Source organism: Pezoporus occidentalis, unplaced genomic scaffold (genome assembly GCF_034315485.1).
Source record: "Pezoporus occidentalis ecotype Australia unplaced genomic scaffold, CSIRO_AGI_Poc_V1 ctg1, whole genome shotgun sequence".
In the NCBI taxonomy this organism is placed as follows: Eukaryota; Metazoa; Chordata; class Aves; order Psittaciformes; family Psittacidae; genus Pezoporus; species Pezoporus occidentalis.
In genome coordinates, this window is record NW_026912778.1 from 16,971,885 (window position 1) to 16,997,306 (window position 25,422).

At 41.0% G+C, this 25,422-nt stretch overlaps 1 protein-coding gene across 1 annotated transcript in view; it reads left to right on the forward strand.

Annotated features, from left to right (window-relative positions):
• Positions 1-25,422, forward strand: part of SCFD2 (sec1 family domain containing 2) — a 192,054-nt gene that overhangs the window by 153,959 nt on the left and 12,673 nt on the right. Inside the window, exon 6 of the mRNA XM_062607120.1 lies at positions 23,062-23,207. Coding sequence (XP_062463104.1) covers positions 23,062-23,207 — 146 coding nt within the window. The remainder of the gene's footprint in view (positions 1-23,061; positions 23,208-25,422) is intronic.

Below are 25,422 nucleotides of genomic sequence, written 5' to 3' on the forward strand. Positions count from 1 at the left end.
CGCCTGCAAAAGCTCTGTGAAGGAGAACTAATCAACCGTGAGCTCCCCTGTGGATGTGACCTCTGTCAACAAGCTGTTTATGATTCCCAGAATGGATTTAAATGGATACCAGTTCTTCCTCTGCTGTGAGAAGCTGTTGACATGGTTGCAGTTGATTAGGAAAAAAAAAATCCCTACATCTAATAAGAGAGTAAGTGAACCATTGCTTTATTTAGGGAGCCTTCAGATCAACACCTCACTCTTCGAGCAAAAGCAAAGGACATATAACCACCTCCAGGACATGCAGGTGATACCCACCCAGACTTGAGTTTCTGATAGATTTTCTGCAGCTGGGGCAGACAGACATCCGGAAGGATTTCTCTCTTTCTTTTGACATAAAGAGCAATAATATTAATGTATATTGCTTTTTTTCAGTGAGTAAGGGGGGGAATGGATGAAGCTGGGGAAGGCTGGGGAGTTCTTGCTGTTTCCTAACAGGCCGTCTTTCCCAAGACAGCAGAGGTCACTGTGCTCATGAGGAAAGAAGGGGAAATCTGGAGGCAATCAGGATGTTTCAGTCCTCAGTTGACAAAATCACTGTCTTGTCTTTCTCCAGAAAGCAATTGCTCTTTCAGATTAGTTTTCCTGAAGTAAAAAAAAAAAACAAAAAAAAAAAAAAAAACAAAACCAGGATCTTTTTGCCAGTAATAAATGCAAACTCTGCATTTAAGAAGAATCCTCTGAATTCTCACTGCCGTTAACCTGAAGAAGTTATCAAAAGGGATTTGGGTTGGAGAACCCACAAATAAATTTCTGTGGCTTTGAAAAGAGGGGGTTGTGCAACAACAGACACTGTTGGGGCAGGTTTTGGTCTTCTCCCTAGGATACCAAAAAGCTTTTTACTGACAGTTGTCATTTGTAAGAACAGCCCAAGAGAGTTTATTGTCGTATCTATTTCTCACTAGACAGCTGGAGTTTTAGCATGACTAATTTAACAGCAACCTGAGATGTAAGGAAAGGTGTGTTGGTGCCCATGTAGCCATTGTGCAGCATCTTTCAGGTGACCCTGGTTAGCATACACTAGCGTAACACAGGAGAGAGGAAAGACTGGGGAACAAAAAGAAACTGCAATAAGCAAGCAGTTTCTTTCCGTTTTCAGTACAGTCAGTGCTGTATTACCCACCATGCACATTTTAAGCTTCTATCCTTTCTTATCATTGTAAAATCAAATCTATGTTCGTTCTGACAACTGACATTAAAATCTAACTTCTTCCTGTCTTATAGGAAAAAAAATAAGCCGTGGCTTGCTTGGTTGGCTGGCTGCTAGTTTTCTGTCAGAAACCAGCAGGCTGAGGCTGGAACAGGAGAGGGCAGTACAGGAGTGTCTGAGCACCCAAACTGTTGGAGCTAAATAGGGTGAGCAGGGATACAGGCATTTAGGAAGCATGTTTTGTGTCCATCACTGACAAGACAGAAGCTCTTAAAACTCCATTTGCTTTCTTCAAATGAATGTTTTTGTTTCATAGACACGCTGTAAATGAAATTCAGAATTGTTTACTGGCTAAAACTAGAGAATGTTGTTGCTTATGTTGACATGTTGGTTTTATTTATTCTGATAAATAATGGACCATTTCTTGTGGGGACTGAAAAAAGCAAGGCAGCAATTTTGTTTCAGCTAAGGAGAATCTGGGATATTAGACACATATCCAGGTATCTTTCCTGAGCTGCAATAAAATCAGTGTTATGTGGGCTTGCATCCCTGCATTCAGCTGCGTGTGCTGGGATTTGTGGTAAGGCTGAGCAGGGAAAATGTGCTGAGGCATCACTTAATCCAGAGGCACGTAAAGCATGTATCATGAAGTGAGGAGAGGCAGTTTTTGCCCTCTGACACAGGGCAGCAATGAGCCTTTTAATGCTGTTCTTTCACAGAGCAGTGGTGTTATAATGGCTCCATAATTACCTGCAGCTCAATGGGAACATGGATTAATATACATCCAGCGTGGCTGCATATCCTGTCATCCTAATTCCCCCACCTCTTCTGGAAGGGGGGTTTACCCACCAAGCTTTGCCTCTGTCTGCCTCTCCACCAGAATAAGCTCTTAGTGGGTGACTCGGGTGATTGTAGGCAGAGGAAGAAGAAGGTGGTCCTCCACACAGGAGGAAATCCTTCCCTCCTTCCTACCAAAGCATGGAAACACAACTTAAAAAGCACAAGGCCAGTTCACCAGTGGGAGTTTGGCTGTCTGGTCTTTTGTCACAAAAGACATACAGGACTGGAGTAAGGCACATTGGTCAGCTGAGCTATGGCCTTTTGTCAGTCTTCAGAGATTGATTTGGGTGATGTAGTCTTCCTAGAAAGATACTTCTTCTATTTATTTTAATAATCCTTTATTTCTTGGACTATAGAAGCACTACATTAGCCCAACCTAGAAAGATGCAATTGTCCCTTTACTACCTCATTTGAAGAACCTGTTAGAAAATACCTGATCGTCATTTACTGTAACACAGATCTCTCAGGGGCCACTGGACCACCTGATGCTATCCAAGCAGTTCTCAGTATAAGCAGGAGAGAAACATTTGCTCCTTAAATCCCTCCTAACAAATGAGTGACAAGCACTGGTATAGAAAGCAGCATGAAGGCTTGTCTTAGCTGTGCATGCCTCAACCCAGTTGTATCCTGTGGATTTTGAAGACCCAAAGGCACAGATGAGAAGGACTGTACTGAACCAATGTACATTAGCTGCTGCGTTTGTTTTGCAACCTTGGGTATGGTGAACTGGTGTGGGTCTTTTCCATTCACTTAGCTGAATGAAACTCTCACATGCAATAAGTGCAGGGAAATAAAAATCAGGCAAAAGAATCTGTCATGGGTTTGCTTGTAGGTTTTTTAAAAGGGGAAATGTAGAAAGGAAATCAAACAAAAGAACCAAAAAAAAAGTGGTTTCTGTTTAAAAGCTGACCTTCATGATGTTAGTGATTCCTTGAGCACAAGTCTGCTTTACTTTGTTCATCCTTATGGAAAAGGGGTGACCTAGACTCACTCAAAGAAATTTTTCTTTCATTCTTTCTTTTTCATAGCTATCCTCTTAACATCCTCTCCCTTCCTTATCCTAACAATTCTGAAATGTTTACTTCCACCCCATTATCTTTTATGGTACTTAGCAGCACTGTCATTTGTTATTTTTAGAGCTTTTCAAACAGCAGAAGGTTTTATTGCAATTTTGCATGTCTTTGCTGCCTACTGTTACTAATGTTACTTTACTTTTCTTAAAGCACATAGGTCTGTGTGTATATCACACCATTCTCTCCCTGAGTGAAGTAACTTCCTGTTTCTCTTCTGCTTATTCTCCATACACACTGTCAAAGAGGATCCAGGATCTATGCTTGATGAGTTGGAGACTCATCTGGTCCTGTGATCTGAATTAGTCATTGGAGGGCATTTTTTGTTTAGTTTCAGTGGGATGGTACTTGGTTTGTGTGCTCCAAGGTTACTCTGTAATGGAAATTGAAGCACAGCAAGTGGGAACTTGGAAGATTCTCATCAAACTCATAATCCACACTAAAATCTAATGTAGATGCCAACTACTGGGATTCAAGGTACTTTTGAAAGTGAGTTAGAATTTCAAGGTACTTTTGAAAGTGAGTTAGAATTACTTCATAGCTTCTCTACAGGCATTTTTGAATGGAACACACAAAGTAATTGGCTTTAAGCACAATTATGCATGGCTAACTGCAGTGACAACAGCACCAAATGTCTGTTCTAGCTCAGTTAGTTGGTTGTGTGATATTTTTTCTAATAACTTTAAGGTCTGTTAGATGTTCTCAGGCTTGGAGTTTGAGTAACATAAGGTTTTTAGTATATATAGATATGTTAGAAATTAATATTCTCTTGCGTGTGTGTATAGAAACATGACAATAGCCCTATCTTCATTTGATTTCTAAAACATTCAGACTCTTGTATTGGGAATCAGCAATCAGATCTCAAACTCACTTCCCAGGACATTTATAAATATGAAAAACTTGCTTGCACAGCACTGACCTCTTTTCAGCCTACATAGATTTACTGCTAGATCTATTGCCTCTGTAAACTTGACCTCAACTGAAAACGTTGTGATGCAACCCACTTTGACAAATTTTCATGGTTTGAGAAAGCCCTTCAAGTTGTTAAAAGCAGAAATCAGTATACACTGAAACCCTATCAACTAACAGCTAATTGCCAGCACTCCATGTGTTCAGCTTTCTGCAAGGTATCGCTTCTAGCACACATTTTTCTACATCCTAACACACAGTTCTTGATTCTTTTTAATTTTTCTTTCCAGTTAGCCTCCCAGTTGCAAAATCTCTTTGTAAATAACAAACAGAAGTTGAGGATACTCATGCTGTTGTTACACAAGGAAGGATGACCAGGTAGACAGCTACCGTTAAAAAGCTCCTTTCTAAATTTTCCTGTTTTGCCTAAGGCCGTGCCTTGAACATCAGAGGCCAGAAAGCAGCATTAAGGCCAGGAGTGGTTGTATACAATGGCATTCCCCTTTTCAGTCTAATGAATGTGTAGAGGGATCATTTCAAGTAGTCTATAGAATTGTGGGTTGTATTGCTGTTTCTTTGAAGTAGCTTTTTCACACTGACTTGTGCTAAACTTCATGCTTTCGTCCTTAGGGTAGGGAATCTCCTAGATGTCTGTCAGAGCAATTGGCTTAAATCCTTTGATTTGAAAGATATTGCAGTATTGAATTACCAGAGGGATTTCTCTAAAGAAAGGAGAGACAGGACTTGGGGAAGGCCTGGGCTGCCTGTACTGAAGCAGTGACCAAACATCCTTTGCTTGTACTTTGCCAAGAGCAGTCTGAGCACATCACACAAATACCCTTTTCTTACTTGTAACTGCTGACTACTCTGAAGAGGTGATTAAAATGTGTTCAGTGTTTTCTTAAATCACTTAATAGCTGGGCAGTCGTTGCAGTTACTGGAGGGTTAAGATGCAACCTGGAGGTGGAGATACAAAGGCCATCACTGTTGAGAAATGATTCCAACAGGGAAGAAAATGTAAGCTTCCCTGTTGTGCCTGGGAGTTTGGTGGCAATTTAGGCTTCAGGGTCTGTTTCAGGGTTACATAGAATGTTTTAGGAGTATAATTTAGAAATGAAAACATGCCTTAGAGCAGTGATTTTACATACCTTAATACATAGTGGTCAACTTTAATACCACTGCAACTCATTGGCCTTTCTTTCTTTACTCTCAGTTACATTATAATAGACTAACCAAAGCAGAAATAATTCACCATTTATAATGATGAGTTCATCATTTTATAATGGAGAAATCTTAAAGTGAAAGGAAGAAATCTTTCCCTTAAAAAAAACCCACAAAGTTTATTATAGCAATGACTCCTATGTATTACCACTTGCATTATCATTCCTGGATGATCCAGAGAGATGCAGGTGTACTCTTCAGAAGAATTTGACTCACCACCTGTTTTAGTGTCTGTCACTCTGATCTGATATTAAGTGCATGGGCCATTGGTAAAATACATTTGTCTACCTGTCTAGGTAGGCCAAGCTCTAGTCATTGCTGCAGAGAGCTTAATCAGCTATTCCCACAGCAGCACTGAGTGATCAGGTCTGGTGTGCTCATTGCATTCAAGTTCTCCACCCATACAGCAGGTTGGCATGCTGGTTGTTCTCGTAAGAAAAATAAGCTAAAACTAGTGCTTAGAGATTTAATTGATATGGACATCTGTCTTGCTGACATCTAATAGAACATTTTTGATTCCTAATTGAGAATATGCTGGGTATAAAATGCACTTCCAGCGCCTCTGGTTCGTATTAACACAGCTGTAATGGAATTTTCAGTGGTGCTCAGTTTTGCTTCAGTGTTGCTCCCTGTGAAGCAAGGGATGAAATGCATTCTCACTGAGAGTAGAGTGCAGCCTATCTGGTTCATTTTTCAAATTATGTTCAATATTTCCTAGAGCTTTCAGTGGTGAAAATCCTACTGTGACAAGTATGGGGTGTTTGCAGATGGCCTTCCCTATTTGTGAAGTAAATATGGTGGCTGTGGAAGCTACACATTGACAGTCAGGGAAAAACAGTAATTGCTGGTTTTAATACAAGGCAGAGGAAGCTAAAGTGGCAGTCGTACAAGCTTTGTTATGCTGCCAAGCATGCCTGAAAGATCCAGGCTATTCTGTGTGCCAGTTGAGTCTTTGGCTGTTATTCCAATCAAGCTGGCTTTGGTGGTCTCCATAAAAGCAAAAGGTGCCTATCAACTCAGGTCACTTGCATCATGGTTCTTCTGTGGAACAGGCATGCGTTAAGTCCAGTGACTGCCTGAAGAAAGGCACTTATGCCACACATCAGCTATGCAGAGGTATCTCTTCTCCAGAAGTCCCTTGTCTCCTACCTCTCCATTAGCCAAAAGAGCCTTTCTTAAACAGTTTTTAAGCCCATATTTGCAGAACAGATTAGTGCAATATTTTGAGCCTAATTAAATTGTGCTTAAACTTTGACTCTTAATACTCCTGGAGCCTCTGGTTCTTAAAACTTCTGCCCAGGTTTACTGCTAATCTCCTTGTAACATAGCCCCAGTGATGTCACTTTCAAATACTGCTTTTTCAGTAATTTTGTGTGGATTTTTTTCTTCTCATAAAAATGTGAAAGTAACAATTTCACTTTAACCTTCAAACCAGTAAAAAGATTTTCCACTAAACCAAACGAATATTCTTGAACAAGAAACTGAGTTTATGATATCCCACAACTGCTCAATCTTCCAAGGCTTCATCTGATAGTTTTCTCATAGTGTATTCTCATAGAGCTGGAAGTTACTGAGTCTCCTCTAAAATCCAGAGAACTGAAAGGCACATGGATCTATGTGGCCTGCATCCTTCATCCTGTGGGCAGCAGACCAGGTACTCTCACCAGGGAACTTCTCATGTTGAGCAGGGTCTCCAAGCAGCAAAAGATGGCAAGTCCTGATCTTCTTCCCGGCACTTGCTGGCAGGTACACTTAGGTATGGTGCCTTTGATTCTTCTGCTGTGCTTCATAATGAACCTCAGCTATATTAGGTCCTATATTCCTAGTAATTTCTATGTTTTATGGGTCTGTGATCATCTGTGATCTTCTCGAACACTTTTTGTGGGAGGTTTTTTGCCTGTTACAGTATTTCAAGGCTCCCTAAAAATGGAACCTGGTAAAATTCATTGCTTGCATGTGACACACAGACTGTTAGTTCCTGACATCTGATCATACATTCTTGCAGCAGATGCTCTTAAAACTTTGTCAAGAACATAAGAAACATTTGCTCAAAGAAAAGAGTACTCTTCTTCACACTTGACCGATTTTTCTGTGTTTACCTACTTCTTTCCCTTTCAGATGTAACTTTATTTTTATACAAACCATTTCTCTGATGAACTAGTCTTCTTTGCTGACTCTTTTCTGTAATTGCTTCCATATGTTTATTGTCCTTTGTAAAAAGTATGGAGTAAATGATTCCTACTGAGGTCATGTCATTTTGTTTACATTCTTAGTAAATATGAACAGCTTGATTGGAGCCCTTTAGGCATCTCAAATATGAATGTCTTTTTTCCTGAGTCTTCTATAAAAACAGGATGCTGAATTTTGTGCTAACCTGGCAAGGAATAGGTTTAATAAAATAAATATATGTCAGCATCATAAATTTATTGTAAGTGTAGTTGTTTTTTGTTAAATTCCTCTGCAGTTTAACAGCTTACTAAATGTAAAATAACTTAAAAAAAAATGAAAAGAAAATGATCTTTCTATTTTCAATATTGACTTCATCTTTTCATAGAGCCTCATCATTGCCTGGTTGCCATTAGCAGCCTGCTCCTTGCTTAAGCTGTGGGTCTAACCCCATGGCACCAGTGCAGTGTGTGAGCAGTCTTGGCCTTGATAGAGCCCTGGAAATAGGACAGGCTCATGGTGTTTTGTGAAAATGGCACATTTTTTGCTGTCTGATCATAATTAGGAGCTGGGAAGTAACAGATCACAGCTTGCTGCTCTTTAGCAATGATGGATGGACTGCTCCGTTAGCACTATATCCTGTGAAAGACTGGAAGTATGTTTGGCAAGGGCATCCTTAGAAGTCTTAGTGGTGAAAATCCAGCAAGGCTTAACTGAGCAATGAACTTTCAGAGGTTTACAGCTCACCCAGACTGGAGCAGACATTCAGAGAAGCAAGGAAATTCATGTCCCTGTTATAAGACCAGGTGGTTGCTGTATGCCACCCTCCTGTTTTCTAGAGTAGAGGCAGCAGGAGGTGTTTGAAATGTGCTTTTCAACAGATACATCCTCTGCTTCATCCTTCCTTCCATTCAGCTAAGCTTTCTAAACAGTGGGGTGATGGGCCTGCTTTTCCATGCTACCCAGAATTACATGCTGCAAGTCCTTCCCCATGAGAGTGAATTGCAGATCCTACAGAATCCCATTTGCTAGCCCATGTACACCATGAAACTTCTTGTTTCTCCTGCCGTTTAGAACCATAACACATACAACTATCTTCAAGCGTTCAGCTTTCCTTACAGCCTTGACTTTTTCATTACTTTGCCTCTCTGATGACCTTTCCACACTTCTTCAATACTAAAGCACTTTGGCTTATTAGGGTAGTGAAAGAGCTACACATCCATGGGCTCTGATGGCTTTACTATTCCTGCTAGTCTTTTCTGACAGCTAGGCAACTTACTCAATATTTATGTTTTGAGAGAAGGAAGGAGAATAGTAATAACTATTGTAATTTCTGTTAGAGACCAATTCCCAGCTTTGAGCACTTTGTCATTAGCGGGTTGTAAACCTCTCAGACAGGCTGTCCTGTAGCTATCCGCTCAGCCATTTGTCAGGGCAGAAAAATGTGCATGGTGAAATTGGTCACCAACAGCCTGCAGCTAGACCGAACCAGCCTTTAAAAAGCCTGCCAGACATTTCTACACTTTTAATAGTCACAATCCTACATTAGCATTTATGAGAACATTTATAGAGAGTTTGAGCGATTGTATGGGTTTTCTCCTAGATGCAACATTAAACCTCTGAAATATAAAATTTGTTTTAAATGATGGAGGTTCTATGTGGAAAGACAGAAGCAGGGAGGTACCTCCCTCACCACCAAACCAGGCCTCCTGCTCCTTTCAAGGCAAACATATCAAATATGTCTCTTTTATAAACTTACCAAAATCCATCTTGAAACTGCTCTTATTTTCAGCCACATGCAACTTCTCTCACACAAAGACTCTTTCAGGACCTTGTTCCTTTGATGGCTGGATACTTTATTCTCCTTTCCAGCTTACATATCTTCAGTTTTTGTGTTGCTGAGCTGATCAAGCCCCATTTTTTCAGATAAAAACGGTTTCTTATTTCCGTAGTTGTGCTTGAGATCTTCTTTAGGCATGTTCCAGTTCGAATTCAAGTATCTCAAGAACCACTAACCAAAATTGTTTCTGTGCAGTTTTACCAGTTTTAGGACAGAACTAGCATGTCTCTGTATCTACAGGAAGTATCTTATCTGATGAGTTTTGTATGCCTCATGTGCTGCTGATAGCCCAGGGTCATCCCTGGATCAGCTAATACCACCCAGATCCTTCTCTTCCTGTTGTTTTTGATTGCAGAGTCCCAGCTGATGGAGAGATTTGTTATTATTGCCCACTAAGTTGATGACCTTGGTATATGTCATTTTGCATTGCTGTACTGTTCTGCTTTGCCTCGTTTCTGGTGCTTCAGAACTTAAATCTTGTACAATATTTCAAGCTCCTTCTACCTTTAACAGTACCTCGCAATTTTGTCATCAGCACTCCTACCTTTTGTGCATAAGTTAGTCATCACTAAAAATAGTAAGGCCAGTCCTCAAGGAACATTGTTAAGGCTCTCTGTCTAGCCCAGGTCATTGTTGTCTCTCCTTCAGCCTGTTCCTTTCAACTGTTTATTAAATCCCATCTCTTCACTTCAAACTAATTCTCCTGGTGTCATTGTATCAAATGTTTTACTGAAATCTGAATAGTCTTCATCTACCAGACTTCTGTCAGCTGAACAGTCACTTATCTCAGCCAGGGTGACAGGTGGCAAGCCTGCTTATCGCTTGCATTTGTCAGTTCTTGTCCACCTTCCTCATTCATCTTTAACACTTGGTTTTTCTTTTCAAAATCTGCTTGAACTTTATGCCTGTAAGTCTGAAAGACAAGTGACTAGACTGCAGTTGTCTGTGTCACTTTTTCCTCTTACGTTTATATACTGCATTTGGTATTCTGCAGTCACTCAGTTATTCAGGCTTCAATTGAAAGCAAGTGGGTATGTGCAGAGAAACAACTTGCAGACAGCTCTGTGGGGGTTGCATGTTTACAGCCACAGTGACTCATATCAAATTTGCTCAACTTACAACTGAAAATGTGTTTTTATAGCTGCTAGCTCTGCAAAAACACTCTCAGATTTGAAAGGCAACCTGTGTCCATTTGGACTCATGCACTGGAGCTTCAGATGCTGCTGCTTTTCTGTTCTGTCAAGATTTTGGTTAGAGATGGCTTCATTCTGCCTTTGTTTGGCTCCCTTTGCCTACAAGAGTTCTTCGAGGCAATCTTACCAAAGGTGAGATCCTGAATTTTGACTTTCGTGCAGCACCCTGGAGTAGCTATGAAAAAGACTATCATTAAAGCAAGTATTATACATATTGAAGACTCCTCACAAATGGATCACTTGGTATCTGTATTTTTTTCCCTTCTGTAGTGTTGGCACAAGCAGAAAGTAGAACAGTTTATTTTTATCTTCAGAGTAAGCATTTATGACTGAATGTGCTGGGGCTGATTGTAGTATCTCTTCATAGTTGGTTTTTAGAAGAACAACACATGCCTTACTATGCTTGTCATAGCTCTGGTCTACAGGTTAATCCTTTTCCTTATCATAGATTTATATCACTCTATTATATTTCATGTTAATGACTTGGGCCTTCAGTTGGAAGCAGGAAATATTTCACAGTTTGATATTAGCAGGTGAAGCTTTCTAGATACTACATATAGTCAGTGCAGACAGAATGGTCTTTCCAGGAGTTCCCTGGGATGAGATAATGACTGTAGACTAGATTTATGGTTTTCAGATGGCTAACACTGTTAGAGATTAATTCCATTTCAGAGTATTTTAAATGGCAAATAATCAACATAAAGCAAGTGCAGTTCTGCAAGAGCAGCCGAAGGTCAGATTAAACTACTGGGAGTGCAAAGAATTTAATAAGTTGTGACAGCATGATCGAAGACCAGGGGATCACAGTAGAAGCTTAAACATGATATTCCACCTAGTACAGAGAGATTGTTGCTTGCTGTGTGCTCTGCTTGGGGAGAGCTGAATGTGTCCTACCAGCTCTGGAACCAGAAGCAGAACAGCTGCACCCAAAAAGTGCAGCACTCCAACCTCGCTGTGAGCAGACATCATCAGTCTAGATGAAGCACCATCCTTGTGAGATGGTGCTTTTCCCAGGAGCTGAGTGGCATGGCGCTGCACTGCAGCACTCTGTCTGGGAGATTGAGCATGGTGCTGCCTTCTGACGTCTTCCTATAGGATAAAGATTGTTGTTAACTATTTTCCAGGCTCTACTCTCAGGTTTTATTCAGATGTTGGTGCTGTTCTGCACATCTACACCCCAGATAATGGAGGCAGTCCTTACTGTCAGTCCTTACGTCTGAGGATGGTAAAAGCTCCCTAAATAAAATGGCAGAGAAAGTCACGATCAATTTGGCTGAGACTATAATGGTGATTACAGAACCTGCAGTAAACAGATTTTTTACTTATCTGAGAAGAAGTACTAATAAAGTTTATGAAGAAGCTTTGTCCTTTAGTATTTTTCACTGCTTGGAAACTTGAGTGTTTTCTTACTCCATGTTGATTCACTTCTGAGGTGACATTTACTGCTGCTGAGCCCATCGCTCTCTAATAGTGCCACACATTGCTGTCAGGAGGGTAGAAGTAGCATGCTTTCATGCAAACTTTATGAGAAAGTAAGGCTTAGACCTAGCAGTCTACCCAGACATCAATCATTTCATTCATGTTATGACTAGCAACATTTGGAATTCAGGGAGGGAGATACATATCAACCACAGTGCTTCTCAAGGAACAGTCCTTGGCCTATTAATTATCTCTAATTACATGTGTTGTCATAAGTTGTTTTGCTCCTCAGCCTGGTATGAGGACTTCAGAACCAAAATTAGTCAGTATTTTCCCCTCTGAAATGAAACATGATTATGGCAGGATTCTCAGGAGTCTCCCCTCTCCTCCACAGGCTCCATTACATGCAGTACATATCCATGGAAATGCATCTATGTCTGCTGATCATTTGAGAACCTATTAGCTTAGATATATTATTCTAAATATTTCTGTTGCAGTTATATGATGCCATTTTACAGGCATCTTGCAAATGACAGTGTTTGGTCATCTGGAGCCACAGTGCTTCTGAGCTACACTTGCCCAGACCCACGGTAGCAAACAGTCTGATGACGAAATTGCTGCTGTCAGTCCTTAGACTTGACCAGTTCCTTGCATTTATTGTCTTTATTTCTAAACAAAACAAAAAAATCAAGTTAATTTTGAAATTACATGTTCTCTTTCATTCTTATTCTTTTGGCTGCAATAAATAAGCAGGTGTTGAAACCTGGCTACAAGATCGTGAGTGTTTTTCATAATTTCTTTTCCCTGGAAACATTAACAGTTTATACTAAACGGAAATGACTACAGATCCCAGGCATTTTCTATCAGTTGCTGTTTCTTCAAGCCTGTGTTAAAAGCTGTGTTTCACCAATGCATGCATTTTCGATTTCTAGGCAAAAAATGTAAATTCTTAACTGCTTACAAAACATTCTAGACCAACTCCACAAGCCATTTGGTTCTTTGTTAGTTAAAATAGCACAATTATTTCTGAATTTAAACCAGAGATTTTAACCCTAATTCAACAAGGCATTTAAGCATTGCCCTAACTTCATCCCATTGCACCTTTTAAGTTGAATGTGTGTTTACATTTTCAGCTAAACTGAGGCCTCTTTTTTTATCTATTGCACATACTATGAATTATTATCTGCTTCATGAATGCAAGTTCATTCCATTTAATACTCCAGGATATTTCCTCCTTCTATACATGAGCTTGTATCTTGTACTGCTGATCTTTTCTTCATTGACTGATACTTGCTATCTGCAGTACAGTGTGCTTTCTAGTTAACAGTCAAGAAAAAGGATAAAATTGATCATTAATTATATAATTTTGTGCTATTTGTAGTCAGGGATCTACTGTGTCTTGGTCATGGCCAGCTGCAACACTCGTGTTCTGAGGGGAAGGAGCACGTGGCGTCACTGTTCATCCTTTGGAAACAAATGGTGGCATATTGGTCCATCTGCCCATAGCAGGGTTCCTTCTCTTTCTGCAGCCTCATTCCCTTCATTTTGCCTTTCACCCAGAGTACATTTTATGCAGTCTGTCTTCTCTCTTGTATAGCAGTAATTTCAATTTTAAAATTAACATGAAGTGGGATAATTCATGCAGTGCTTTTTTTTCTAACTCACTTTTTTTATTGCTTTATTACTGTTCTTTCTGCCCATGCTTTTTACTTGGTTGCCTTTTCTTGTTTATCTGCAGATTTTTACATGTTCGGACTGCGCTGTATTCTTACCACCTCTATAAAGTGCAGTGCACAGTTTCAGTGGATTAGAAGAGTAAGTGAACAGAGGAGGACATCTAAATAATTTAAATGAGTCAGTATTATCTGCTTTCATTACAGAAAAGATTTCCTGTGAAGGTATTTTTTATAGGATGTTATTCTCACTGAGATGTGAAATATTCCAAAACCAAGATGAGTTATCTTTTGAAACAGCATTCCAGCAATGATTTCAAATTAAACGCTTTTACAGCAGCTGATGAAAAATATCAACAACCACTTAAACCAGAGCTGAAGAGAGAAATTTGCCAACACCTCTCCTGATTTATTTCTGACTCCAAATGTAATACTGGTTTTGCTTAGATTTTTCATGAGATTCATGAAAAGCAAATTCCTCTACAAAATAAGGTTTTCCTGATCTTATCTGAGACATGGTGCTTATTCCAAATAACATAATCACCCATTCTATAGGCTAAACTTATCATCTACCTTTTGTCTAGAATTCTGGTAAGGTGACAGACAATACAGCTTGCTTTTATACCAGAATTAAATTGTTCATGATTCATAGCTTCAGAATATGAGTCAGGCATCTCAAGCCCATGTGTACAACATTGTGTTTTACAGACAGACTTAGTTGTATGAATGGTGGCGGTTTTTCTCTATGTATTCTGCACAGGAAAATCTGAAACACTGTAACATCACGTCAGGTCATTTGTTCGGTAGATCAATACAGTGACACACCAGAGACGGGGTTTGTCTCAGGAGGGTCTGTTGTAAGCACAGCATGAAATACAGTTGAGCTGGTAACACAAACTGGATGCTGTACGTGGATTAAACTGCACATGTTCCTTGCCATAATCGCTGTTGGTTGTGATGGAAGTGCTTGGGAGGGCTGTGCTTTGGTGTAACTTCTTGTCTGCCTGCAGAATATGGACATCTGTGTCTTATATACACCCCTTGCCTAGGTAGCACGTGTGTGACCAGCTGAAGGATGCATGGCATAGCTTCTTTACTGCCCATGCACTGTCTCTCTGGTGTGCAGTGGGATGCTAAGCCTCCTACTGGGAAAGCACAAGTCTGCAGCAGCGCTCCTACAGCCCCAGCCAGCCCCTTGCCAGAGGTGTCCCCTGGTGAGGCCAGGACACCAGGGAGGTGTAACCCTTCATTTATGTGCATGGTACCACTGACAATAGCGGGGCAAAAAGATCAAATAAAAATACTGAAAGACCTATTTCACATCATTGTTGTTTCAAAAGTATGATTCCTTGTGGTCATCATTAGAAAAGTTTTATAAAAATAAAGGCATTTACAGGTCTTGCCTTGTTTTCCTGAGGTTCTGCTCTGAGGATGTGTGGGTAAAGCGCCCTGGAATTCTACATGAGTTTCCTCCCTCCTCTGCTGCTTCATAGTGCAGAGACAAAACAGGCCTTTGGGGTGTTTCTTTATGAAGGGCTTTAAACACAGTTGCTTAGGAACACTTTTCTTTGCATATGGTTTTCCTCATCCAAGGTAGTGTGAAGTGCTGCATTAACAGTGCTGAGTGTAAGCAAGGCAAAAAAGCCTTGAAAAGGTTCATCCAGCTCCAGGTGGTCTCTCACACAAAGGTGTGATAGCTCTGCTACCTGGACACAAACCTCCTTCCTCTTCCCCACACATTGTTTGTCCTGAATGTATGTGGTACCTCATGGAGTACCTTGTGGAGTAGGTGAGAGGCAGCAGATCGGAGGGTGAAATTTCATAGCATCACTGGAAGGTGCTGGCTGATGCATGAATAGCAAGGAAGTCCTTGATGGGAGCAAAAATCTGTCCTGGCCAAAGTTCAGCCACCAGTCTGAAGACAAAAGGAGGGTAGCTGAGAATAACTTGCAAAAGTCTGAGGGTCATATAGGGCAGTATATTCAAAATCCTCTACATCATTTAGTAAAACTTGGACTTTTACTGAATGCTTGCAAGAACATGATTGGGAGGCCTTATTAGACTTACAGAACATATACCATAGCTTTATTAATATGTGTGGGGTTTTAATTAAGATAGGGACTACTTGAGGGAGGAACTGAATGGCTCCCTAATGAATTTGTTACATTAATTTCCTTCAGAAAGCACATCTGAGCCTAACTTAAATTCCTCCTGTAATTAATTTATGTAATATATTCTAGCAAGTCCTGTAGTTTTTCCCTGTAATTGTGTGCTGGATTGACAAGTTTAATTTCATGTAACATGAGAGCCTGCAGTACTGAGCTTGCAGTGCTTCATAAAAGTTGATATTACAAGTTGTGCTGTTGGATTTTGGCAAGAAAGAGGCAATAAAATATTCCCGTAAAATAGAAATGTCCAAGTGACAGATATTGAGGCCAAAATTAAAAAAAAAGAAAATACTCTCTAAAGGTAGGTCTTAAATCCATATTTAATCACATAAGTAGGCAGCCAGATTTTTACATGTGTGGCTTTAGAGCTTGAGATCCAGCAAAGTACTTAGCCACACGGACTGTGTGTCTCTTGCACACCAAAGAGCAGCTTCCAGAAGAGGTTCAAAGACTTGATGCCAGCAATAGGCTTTTCCACCACTGCCTCTTGCCATCCTTCCCTGGTGAGCACCAGAGCTCACAGAGTATGTCCATATATAAAAAACATCAGATATGTGCTGAACTGCCCATACAGACATACCTGTGCTCTATCCCTGAATGCTCGGTACTGTTAGAGTTTGGATCCTCATTTAAAAGCTGAAGTGGAGATTTAGGATTCTAAGTTTTGTTACTCTTTAAGAAAACATCCTTGGCTTTTCTCTCAAATAGGACATGTTTGTTGTGATGAAAACACACTGCAAGTTGCACCTTTGCCAGCTGCCATACTAGTTTCCATGGTCTCCTTGGCAGTGGATCAGACCGTCCCTTCTCCCATCACAGACACCACAACCATACCATCACTTGCGCTGCGTGGTGCTGGTGACTGCCGTGGAGCATCCATGAATGTTGTTGTGTTTTCATTCTCCACGTGCCCATCAAATCGTAAGATGACATTTATAGAAGCTCAGAGCTGACCTTCTCTGTTTTGTGGCTTTTCAGATAATCCCTTTGATTTGTTCTGAAGTTTCAGGCTTCAGCTGGAGCCCTACCGCAACTCTTCATGTGAACTTTGCTTTTCTAATGGGTTCAAATCAGATGTTGCTAATAATTGAGGGAGAAAAACATCTGCTTTGATTTTTAACAATATACACACTTTCCCTCCGCTTTCTAATATTTTTCTCATTTTCTGCTATCCTTCACTTTCCTCATCCCCTCTTTATCTTTCTGCCTGCTATCATTTGCAGCTGTTATTCAGTGCTGCATTTACTGGCAGAGGGGCCAGTTAAGCCCAGGGCTAGGAAATCCTGGGTTCCCACTCTGTCTGTGATGTTAAAATCTTGGATGCCTTGGAGGAGTTTCAGCCTCTTCACCTCTGGTGCACGGATGACTTGCCTCTCGCCATGGCAGGCCATGGGGATGGAGTGCTTTAGCAGTGGTATCGTCCAAGCTGAATTCCACCTCTCAGATGCATTGAAGGGCTGAGATATGACTGGGGCAAGGAGCCATTGCAGGAAGGGGATGGGAAGAGAGGGAGATGGAAGGAGGGGGAGAAAACGAGTTGAATCAGGACAACAATTTAGAAAGTGCTGCGGTTGATGGTAGGAGATGGGGCAAGAGCATCCTGAGGCTGTAGGTAAGGGCAGGTTATCTCTGCACCTCTGCTCCTACCCCTTCGCCGGCTGACGAGCTCCAGCTCCAGCCCCTCTCTGGAAGCAGCACTGGCACACTGCTTTGCCAGGGCTTCAGCAAAATGGACTTGTTTGGAGGAATTTTTTATAACTTTCATATAATTTTTTTGCTAAGTGCCTGTTTTCTGGAGTTTAAATTCACTTTTAAACACCAAATACTATTTTAAAAATCTTCCCACTTTTCCCATTTCTTTTTACCCTTCTTTTCCTCTAATCCAACCTGTAGCTCCTGAATCACTTGCTAATGTCAAGTGAACTCAGCCCACTGTGGTGTTGACCTGGCCTTCAGCATTTCAAGGCTGCCTGGAGGCTTGCTCCTCACTCAGAGCTGCCGGCAGCATGGACATGGCTGCCTGAGCCCTCACCATGCATGCTCTGGCCAGAGATGTGGAGGACCAAGCAAGTGTAGAGCGGGATGCTCTCCATCCGCAGGGGTAGAGTCATGCCATGGGCTACAGGGTAGCTGTCACAGACACCGCTATATCTGTCTCCTCTAGATGCTTTCTTCTCAGGGTCTAGGGAATGCACCTTTCTCTGTTATCTCCCCAACTAAAATGGAGTCAATTCTGATTTTTCACCTTCTGCTGGTTCTGCTATTGGGCACTGAGAAATACCTTGTATTCTGGCCCACCCTTGTCCCACAGTGTCACACTCACCAGCTACCCTTTGAGGTGCAGCAGGCAACACAATTTAATACAAATCAGATTTAAGAATAAAGATTGAAATGCATGACAGAATCCATTGGGAAGGTGAGAGGAGAATCACAGATTTCATCGTAGCTTCTGTTTTTACAACTTTTTTTTTTTTCCCCTTGCAAAAAGCAGCTGTGGCCTGTGTAACCATATGCATTTGTACCTACTTTTTCATAACAGTCTTAATGTGTGAATATATCAAAACTATTATAAAACTTATTGCTGTGGGTATACGTATGTATCCTTTTAGACATATCTGTTAGACAAAGAAGGGCCCCCACTGGTATACTATCATCTAAAGTATACAAGTAGAAGACTTTCATTGGTTGATCATGGTGCTGTATTTTGAGTTCTGACCCTCAAGGCACCCTGTATCTCTGTTTTTCTTTGGTCTTTCACTGACAAGAAAGTTAACTCTGCATACCTAAAAAATAGCTTGCACAATGCAATCCTAATGCTGGATTGTCTCTTCTTCACAGTACTACTTTTCTGTTTCAGCCCATGCTCCAGAGTGCACTTCTAAATGGCTCAGATACTCTGCCAGCTCCATTCCAGGGTTTGCAGGGTTTACACTGGTTTATTTCTGTAAATGGGCTATAGAGAGAGTCTAAGGTAGAAAAAGCCTAAGTAAATACCAATAAAGCAGAGTAAAGTGGTGAACTTTAAGCTTTCCTAACTTTTTATCTTTGTAAGTATTGTGGCCTTTCAGTGATGTCTCTGAAGTATCAAAGACCTTCACAGAGTGTTCATAATTACCATACTGCTCCAGAGAAAGAACAAGGTTGATTATAACAGCTGGACCATGTACCCAAAACACAAAGCAGAGGGAAAGGTTTTCTGATACACAGATATGAGATTCTCATTTGTTGCATTCAGGGAGGGGATAATCAATCACGTGCCGCTCTGTAATTGTAGGTCTCATGGGTTCACAATATCTGTGTCTTTTTCTTACAGTAACTTCCTTCCAATTTCAGAAATCAGTAGAAAAACTGTTCCAGTTTGGTTTCTGGGTCACTCCAGACTGTAGAGAAGAGCATCTCCATTCTCCTATTTCAAGCTTCTTGTGAAAATGGATTAGTTCTGCTGCTAATGGTTATGCAGACGTGTAACTTAGGAGGAGATCTGCTATTTCTGATGAAAAAGTTCAAAAGTAGGTCAAAAATAAGGGCTGGTAGTCTCATCCTGTTAGGTGCTGAATGCAGCTCCTGACAGTCTCACTCTCCTGAAATTCAGAACAAGTGAACTGAAGCAGAACAGAAACAATGTCAATGAGGTTGGGCACCACCTACCACAGAACTAGGTTGTGGTCTTCTTGGGATATCAAGATCTTGGATATGTGCTTTAAAATCTTTAGCGCCATGCTGGTTAATGGTGACTTCCCCCCACTGGGCTTCTTCAAGTCTGACAGGAAATCACCAAATTTCATTTAAATGCCTTTTCCCCTATATAATAGGGCTTGGGATTCAAAGGAATTCATTCAGCATGGTCTCCAAATGAAATGCCATTTAACTTCCTGTGAAAAAAAACAGTAACAGGAAGAGTTGTTTTAATTAGCACGTGAGCTGTGCAGCAGCTAATGTATTCCACCTCCTCATTGTAAAAGAAGCAGATTTCTTGGTAGTGTGAAGCTAGCAGAGAAGAGGGATTGTGTTCTGCTCTCCATATGCACACATAGCCCCATTCACAGGGCAGGTGTGAACGGGAGGTGATTTGTAACTGCCTGCCATTTGTACAACACAAGCTTCTGTTGTTCTGCAGGCCCCAGAGAAAGCCAGTTCCCCTCTCCAAGCCTTCTGCAGTGCCACGGGTAGGCAGCAGCCTTCAGAGAGCCTGCGATTTGGTTAATTAATTTCAACAATAACGGGTTGCAGAAAAGAGTTGTTTTTTTTAATTTACATTTTAAAAAAAGAGCTGTAAGTTAGGCAGGAAAAAGGGAGCTGCAGCTCCCTAACCCAGACATGTGGTAGTACTTGATCAGAAGTCCCAAGAAGTCACATTTTAGAGAAACCTTTGAATGTATGCCTCCTTTCCCTCTGCCTGGTCAGCCTTCCACTGGTGCCAGACCAGCTTCACCTCCCAGTGCCTCCCTGGATCCCAAACTAGGTCCAGCACCACACTGCTGTGGAGACTGGAAGCACACCCTGCTCCAGTGCTCCTCCAGGAGCACAACCTGGCACAGCAGGGCTCCTGCGCCTTTCATTTTGGGTGACAGTGATGAAGTGGTGTGGCCTGTCAAACAGTTGGTGAGGGTGAATGATTTCATGGCCTCCTCCAGCCCACAGTGTGTCAGCACGAGCTGTAAGGAAAAGCCCAAGCTCCGGACAGCACTTCCCTGGCAGTGAGGTTCCAGCAGTGCTGTTACAGAGGCTGCGCTTCACTGAGAAATTGCCCAAGAGAAGGTTGACCCAGTTGCAAAAAGCCAGGTGGGATGCACTGGGTCAGGCAAGGTAAGGAGCATCTCGGGGGCTTCCAGCCACCGTGTCCGCCGGAAACTGCCCTAGCAGTTCCAGAAGTAGGAAGTGACAAGATGGTTTGAAACTTCTTGGTCAAAAGGCTCTTGTTAAAATAAAGAGAGAAGGAGAAGTGATGCCAACAGAAGAAGGAAACAAATATTTCGTTTAATGAAAAAAAATAACTGTATGGCCAAAACAAAAGGCTTTTAAATGCTCTGAGAAAATAAACAATTAAGAAAAAAAAGGAGTGTGCAAAGCAGGCAAGCCTGATGTGTGATTTTTACCTTGCCTGAACTTGTTCAACACAGGGGAAAAGAGAAGACAAAGAAAATATCACTGATTATATTAGCTAGGAGCTGCTTATCTCTAATGCAGCTAAACCAGGGAAAACTTGTCTCTGAGAGAGAACACAAACCTCTGCAATAATGAGATGTGGTTCTTCATTTTCATTTTAATCTGAAAAAATGCTTTATAAATGTTAACTGTTAAATACACACAGCCTCTGAGTTGGGAGCCGACGGAGACTGCCCCGTTTTCTCATCCCTGTTTTCTTGTGGGCAGGGTAAAAGCACACTGACAATACAAGATCTCTGCCTGTGCTAATGATAAATACAAACTGGGATTTGTTACCTCAGACTTTAATACCAACCTCATCTGTGCAGGAGGTGTTCTGTTTCCCTTTTTTCAGCTGTTGAACCCCATTCCCTTACACATAAACTGGCATGGATCACACACAGGAGCTATCTTTCTGATGTCAAGAGCATCAGTGGAGTGGGGTAATGAGCTGTAGAGTAGAGTTTGTGTTCAGGGCTTTCACGGGCAACACACAGGCTGCTCAGCCAAATGAAAAACTAACCTGGGTCAATCAGAGTGTTAGAGGATGCAGATCTTGCACACACATAACAACAACATTTCAGTATTTTTGTAAGTTATTTTGCAGTCATTAAGAAAATTAATTTAAAGAGCCTATCCAAAAATATATGAGTGTCTGTGTTAGAATTACAACATGGGAGTCAGCAAGGCACAGTTCTTGTTCACTTCTTTGCTTTGTGGGGTGTAATGGCATAAATCCTCAGCAGCTTGGTTTGATGTAGCCTGCAGAAGTACAGTCATTTTATCTGTTCTGCTGCACCAGCTGGGGAGCTGACTTCAAGCCTTTCAACAAATAATATTCAGACAAATGAAAGCTCAGTGTCTGATCACCATGTTCTAGAAATAGTTCCAGACCTCTATACATGTGTATGTGTGTATATATATTTTATATATATGTATTCTGCCATAAGGAATGCAAAGACGTGAGTGATCCAGATTAGCTAATACAAATTCCCTGTAAAGTTTGGAAGTGCCGCCTTTTTTGTTGCTTCTTTAGTTCATAACGATTCTATCCCCTGTCAGTTGTAAAGTTTGTTCAGAGTCCCCCCTCACAAAAATCAGTTGCCCATACAATCACAACAGTTTGGATGTCTGTTTTCAGTGCCAGGCTTCACTGGTGCAGCATGCTGCTAGCTGGTGGGTGCTGGGACCTGCAGGGAGACCCCATCCTCTCAGAAGGATTCTGCACAGATGTAGGGACCAACTGTGGAACTGGGGGATGGACACACAAACTGCTGCAGCAGCATCCCCCGGAGAAGACACCAGTGTGTGGTGGTGTGCACGTACGGCAAGAAAGGTTATTTTATGATGGATCTTCCACCAAAGGGATGAGAAATAAAGCGAGAAGAGAGGCAGGCAGAGATGTCAAAAGGTGTAGAGCTGTGTAGACACGAAAATACAAATACCAGGTGACCCAGTTCTCTCTCACTTGGCCAATTCTCAGCAGCAGCTCAGCTGAGAAAGCATTTATTCAATACTTCTGTGCAGTATAGGTCATGTGGAGAGGGGGATTCAGCCAAGGCTAAGAATTTCTCTTTGCCAAGGCACTGCTGAGCCACCTGGAGGAACCTTTTACATGGTCGTGTAAATTGAGTTTCTCCTCAGTGGAAGATAAGCATTGTATCTTACCTGAAGTGCTTTGGAAAAGTACATTAGAAGTAGTAACTGTGCCACTCTGAGGGATAAGGAGTTTTTTATGCCAGTACAGCTCTTTCCAGTGTGTAACTATCATTTCTGCTTTATTTAGCACAGACACGTTTTTGTTGTCACAAAAGTAGGAGCTACATTTGGAGTCAGCAGGCTGCCAACCAGAGGCCCATTACAATGCCTGAGGAGCAGTTCCCCTCTTCAAGGCTGTTTTGCCCAGATGAGACCAACAAACTTCAGGGCCTGCTAGCATGGGATCTTCTGTTTGCTGTGGACAGCAAAACATACCCTGCGCCGAAGAAATTGTTCTATGATTTGGGTTACAAATGTGATTAGAGAGGTGCTGTTCACTTGCTGTCTAGGACTATGTCTTCTTGCTTAGCTACAGAGACTTCTGCCACTGTCTAACAAGCTCCTGAGTTTCTAGAATATAACATAATGAAACTAATTTAAAATTTCCTCCCAGTTATCTTTTTCCTACTGCTTATTATCAAAACACTTGAAAGCTTTTCACTCACTCAGCTCCACGTTTATTTCTTTAGGCTGTGACTCATCACTGAACCTGACATCTCAGAAAGCCACAGATGCAGTGGACAGTATCTTTCGGTCCCTCGGGAATATTGCTCGAGCTCGAATGCACATGAAACAGTTTAATTCCATACATAATCCAGGCAGCAACACCCACCAGGCAAGTGGATCTTTCTTTTCCCTGCATATGCTGTTTCTGTAGCATGCTGTCAAAATTACAGCACTAATTTTCTTGATGTGCTAATCATATGTGTTCTGCACATGTGGAAAATACTTAAGTATAGATTTTATAATTGACTCAGTCATCAAGAACTTCCTCAAGTCCTTCATCCAAACTCAGAGAAATCCATATCAATGCCAGCAAGTGTAATTGTCTGAGAAGGAAATCTGGGATTTGTTCTGCAGCACTGTGCTATGACATAAATGCCTGTGAAAGGAAGGGATAGGTCAAGATGGTTCTGGACTAAGACCTCTCATGGCATAGCAAAGCAGGACGCCCACATTTATACAGCAACTATATTCCTGTGTATTTTCTCTCCCATTCCTCTGTGAGACTCAGTCCCATATGTGAATAGGTGAAAAATGCAGCTTTTGCATCTAAAATATGAAAAATGCACTATGGTATTACTATAGGTCATCAGGATTAATATAAAGTGTTCTTCTCTCTTTCTGTCTCCCCTAAAGTGTTATAACTTTTTCAGTTAAAAATAGTTTTACAATGGAAAGCACATACAGTGATATAGAGACTATAAAACTTGACTCTTGAGCCAGAAAAAAATCCTTCCAAACTTACAAGAATGCTGTAGACCAGCAAAGGGATGTAGTACAAATTAAGCATTCCTCTGTAAGAACAAAAATCAGGAGTGTTACAAAATGTCACTGGAAAACTAAGGTGTGGAAAAACTGAAGTCCCCTAGCAGTTAGCAGCAGTCTGGTGTCTGAAATGGGGGGAATTGTTAAACATTTAATACAGCTCAGGGGTGGGAGGAGCTGTCAGATGGTAAAGAAAATAACCTCTGAAAGTTTCCTGGAAGTGTAATTAGCATCGGTGTGTTCTTTGGATGTAACCCAGGTTGTTTGCTTAGGGCTAAGTTCTGGAACACAGCAGGGGATGTATTAACACCTTGCAGCCCCCTAATCTGGCTATGCAATGGGTTTAATTGCTTGAATAGTACCAACCTTCTGCTGAGGGCAGTTATGGAGGCTTAGAGTAGCTAAAATAAGCAGGCGATGTGGTTTTTTCCATCATACATGCATCTGCCTGCAAATGGGCCTCTGTTTTGACTAGCAGATGTTAATATATGGGTTGTATGCAATCAGTTTAGATCCTCTGAAGAAGTAGTGTCCTTCCCTTACTGTGGCTGTACACTTTCCCAGCCTGGCATGGTGCTGTGGGAATGGGTTTAGATAGTAGGTGCTTTTCTGCTTTCTCTGTTAGGAACTGGGAAGCCTCCATTTCTTGTTAAGACTCAAAAAAGGTGTCTATGGGTAAGGAAGTGGCAATCAGATAGCCTCTTAGAATGACTTTTTTGTAGCATTGAATTGTATATGTCTTACATAAAATGATGTGTTTTTATCAGATTATTAAACCATGTAGTGATCATTGCAAGAGGAGAGTATTTTGCCTAGTATTGTAACTACTGTTCTTTTTCTTTCATATTCATCTGAAGTATATTTCTTCCTTCCTCTTTGCCTTCCTCCATCCTTCCCTCTCCTCATTCTCTTTCTCTCTCTTCTGTCTCCTTTTCTCCTTACAAACTTGTCTGAGTTATGTCCAATAGCCATCAAGGTTTCTAACAACTCTTTTAAATACAATTTCTGCCCCAACAAAATTTAAAGTTGATTAAGGTTTCATTATGAGTTAGAAATCAATGCAGCTTTTGGGGCTGTACAAAAAAAAATGAAGCAAAAACTCCAGAAAAAATGTAATAGATTAATTTTACAAAAGTTTTTTAAATATTTGAAACTATCGTAGCTAAACAAGATAGGTGACCGTACTACCTGCCTTTCAGTATCTGTGTAGCCAAACTGGATCATTTTAAAGAGCAGTGAGTTTGGGTGCTGAAAATTCAGACGTGCAAAACCATAACACGTTTTTAACATCTTTTGAGTACATAGCTTTGTCTGAAGTCAGATAATATTTTCCCTTTAATTTCATAAAGTAAAGCTTCTCTATTTAGCTGTGATTTGATCTCTATTCAAAAAACTATTTCATTCCTAATGTCTTTCTGTTCCTCATCTGTGAAGATATTAAACAGATTTTTATACATAGGACTTCATGTCTGCATGTGTATTGTCAAACAGTTGTTTATTGCGTGACTAGAATTGACACAAATCTTGGCATGTTCTCCTAAAAGATCCTGCAGCTCATGTCT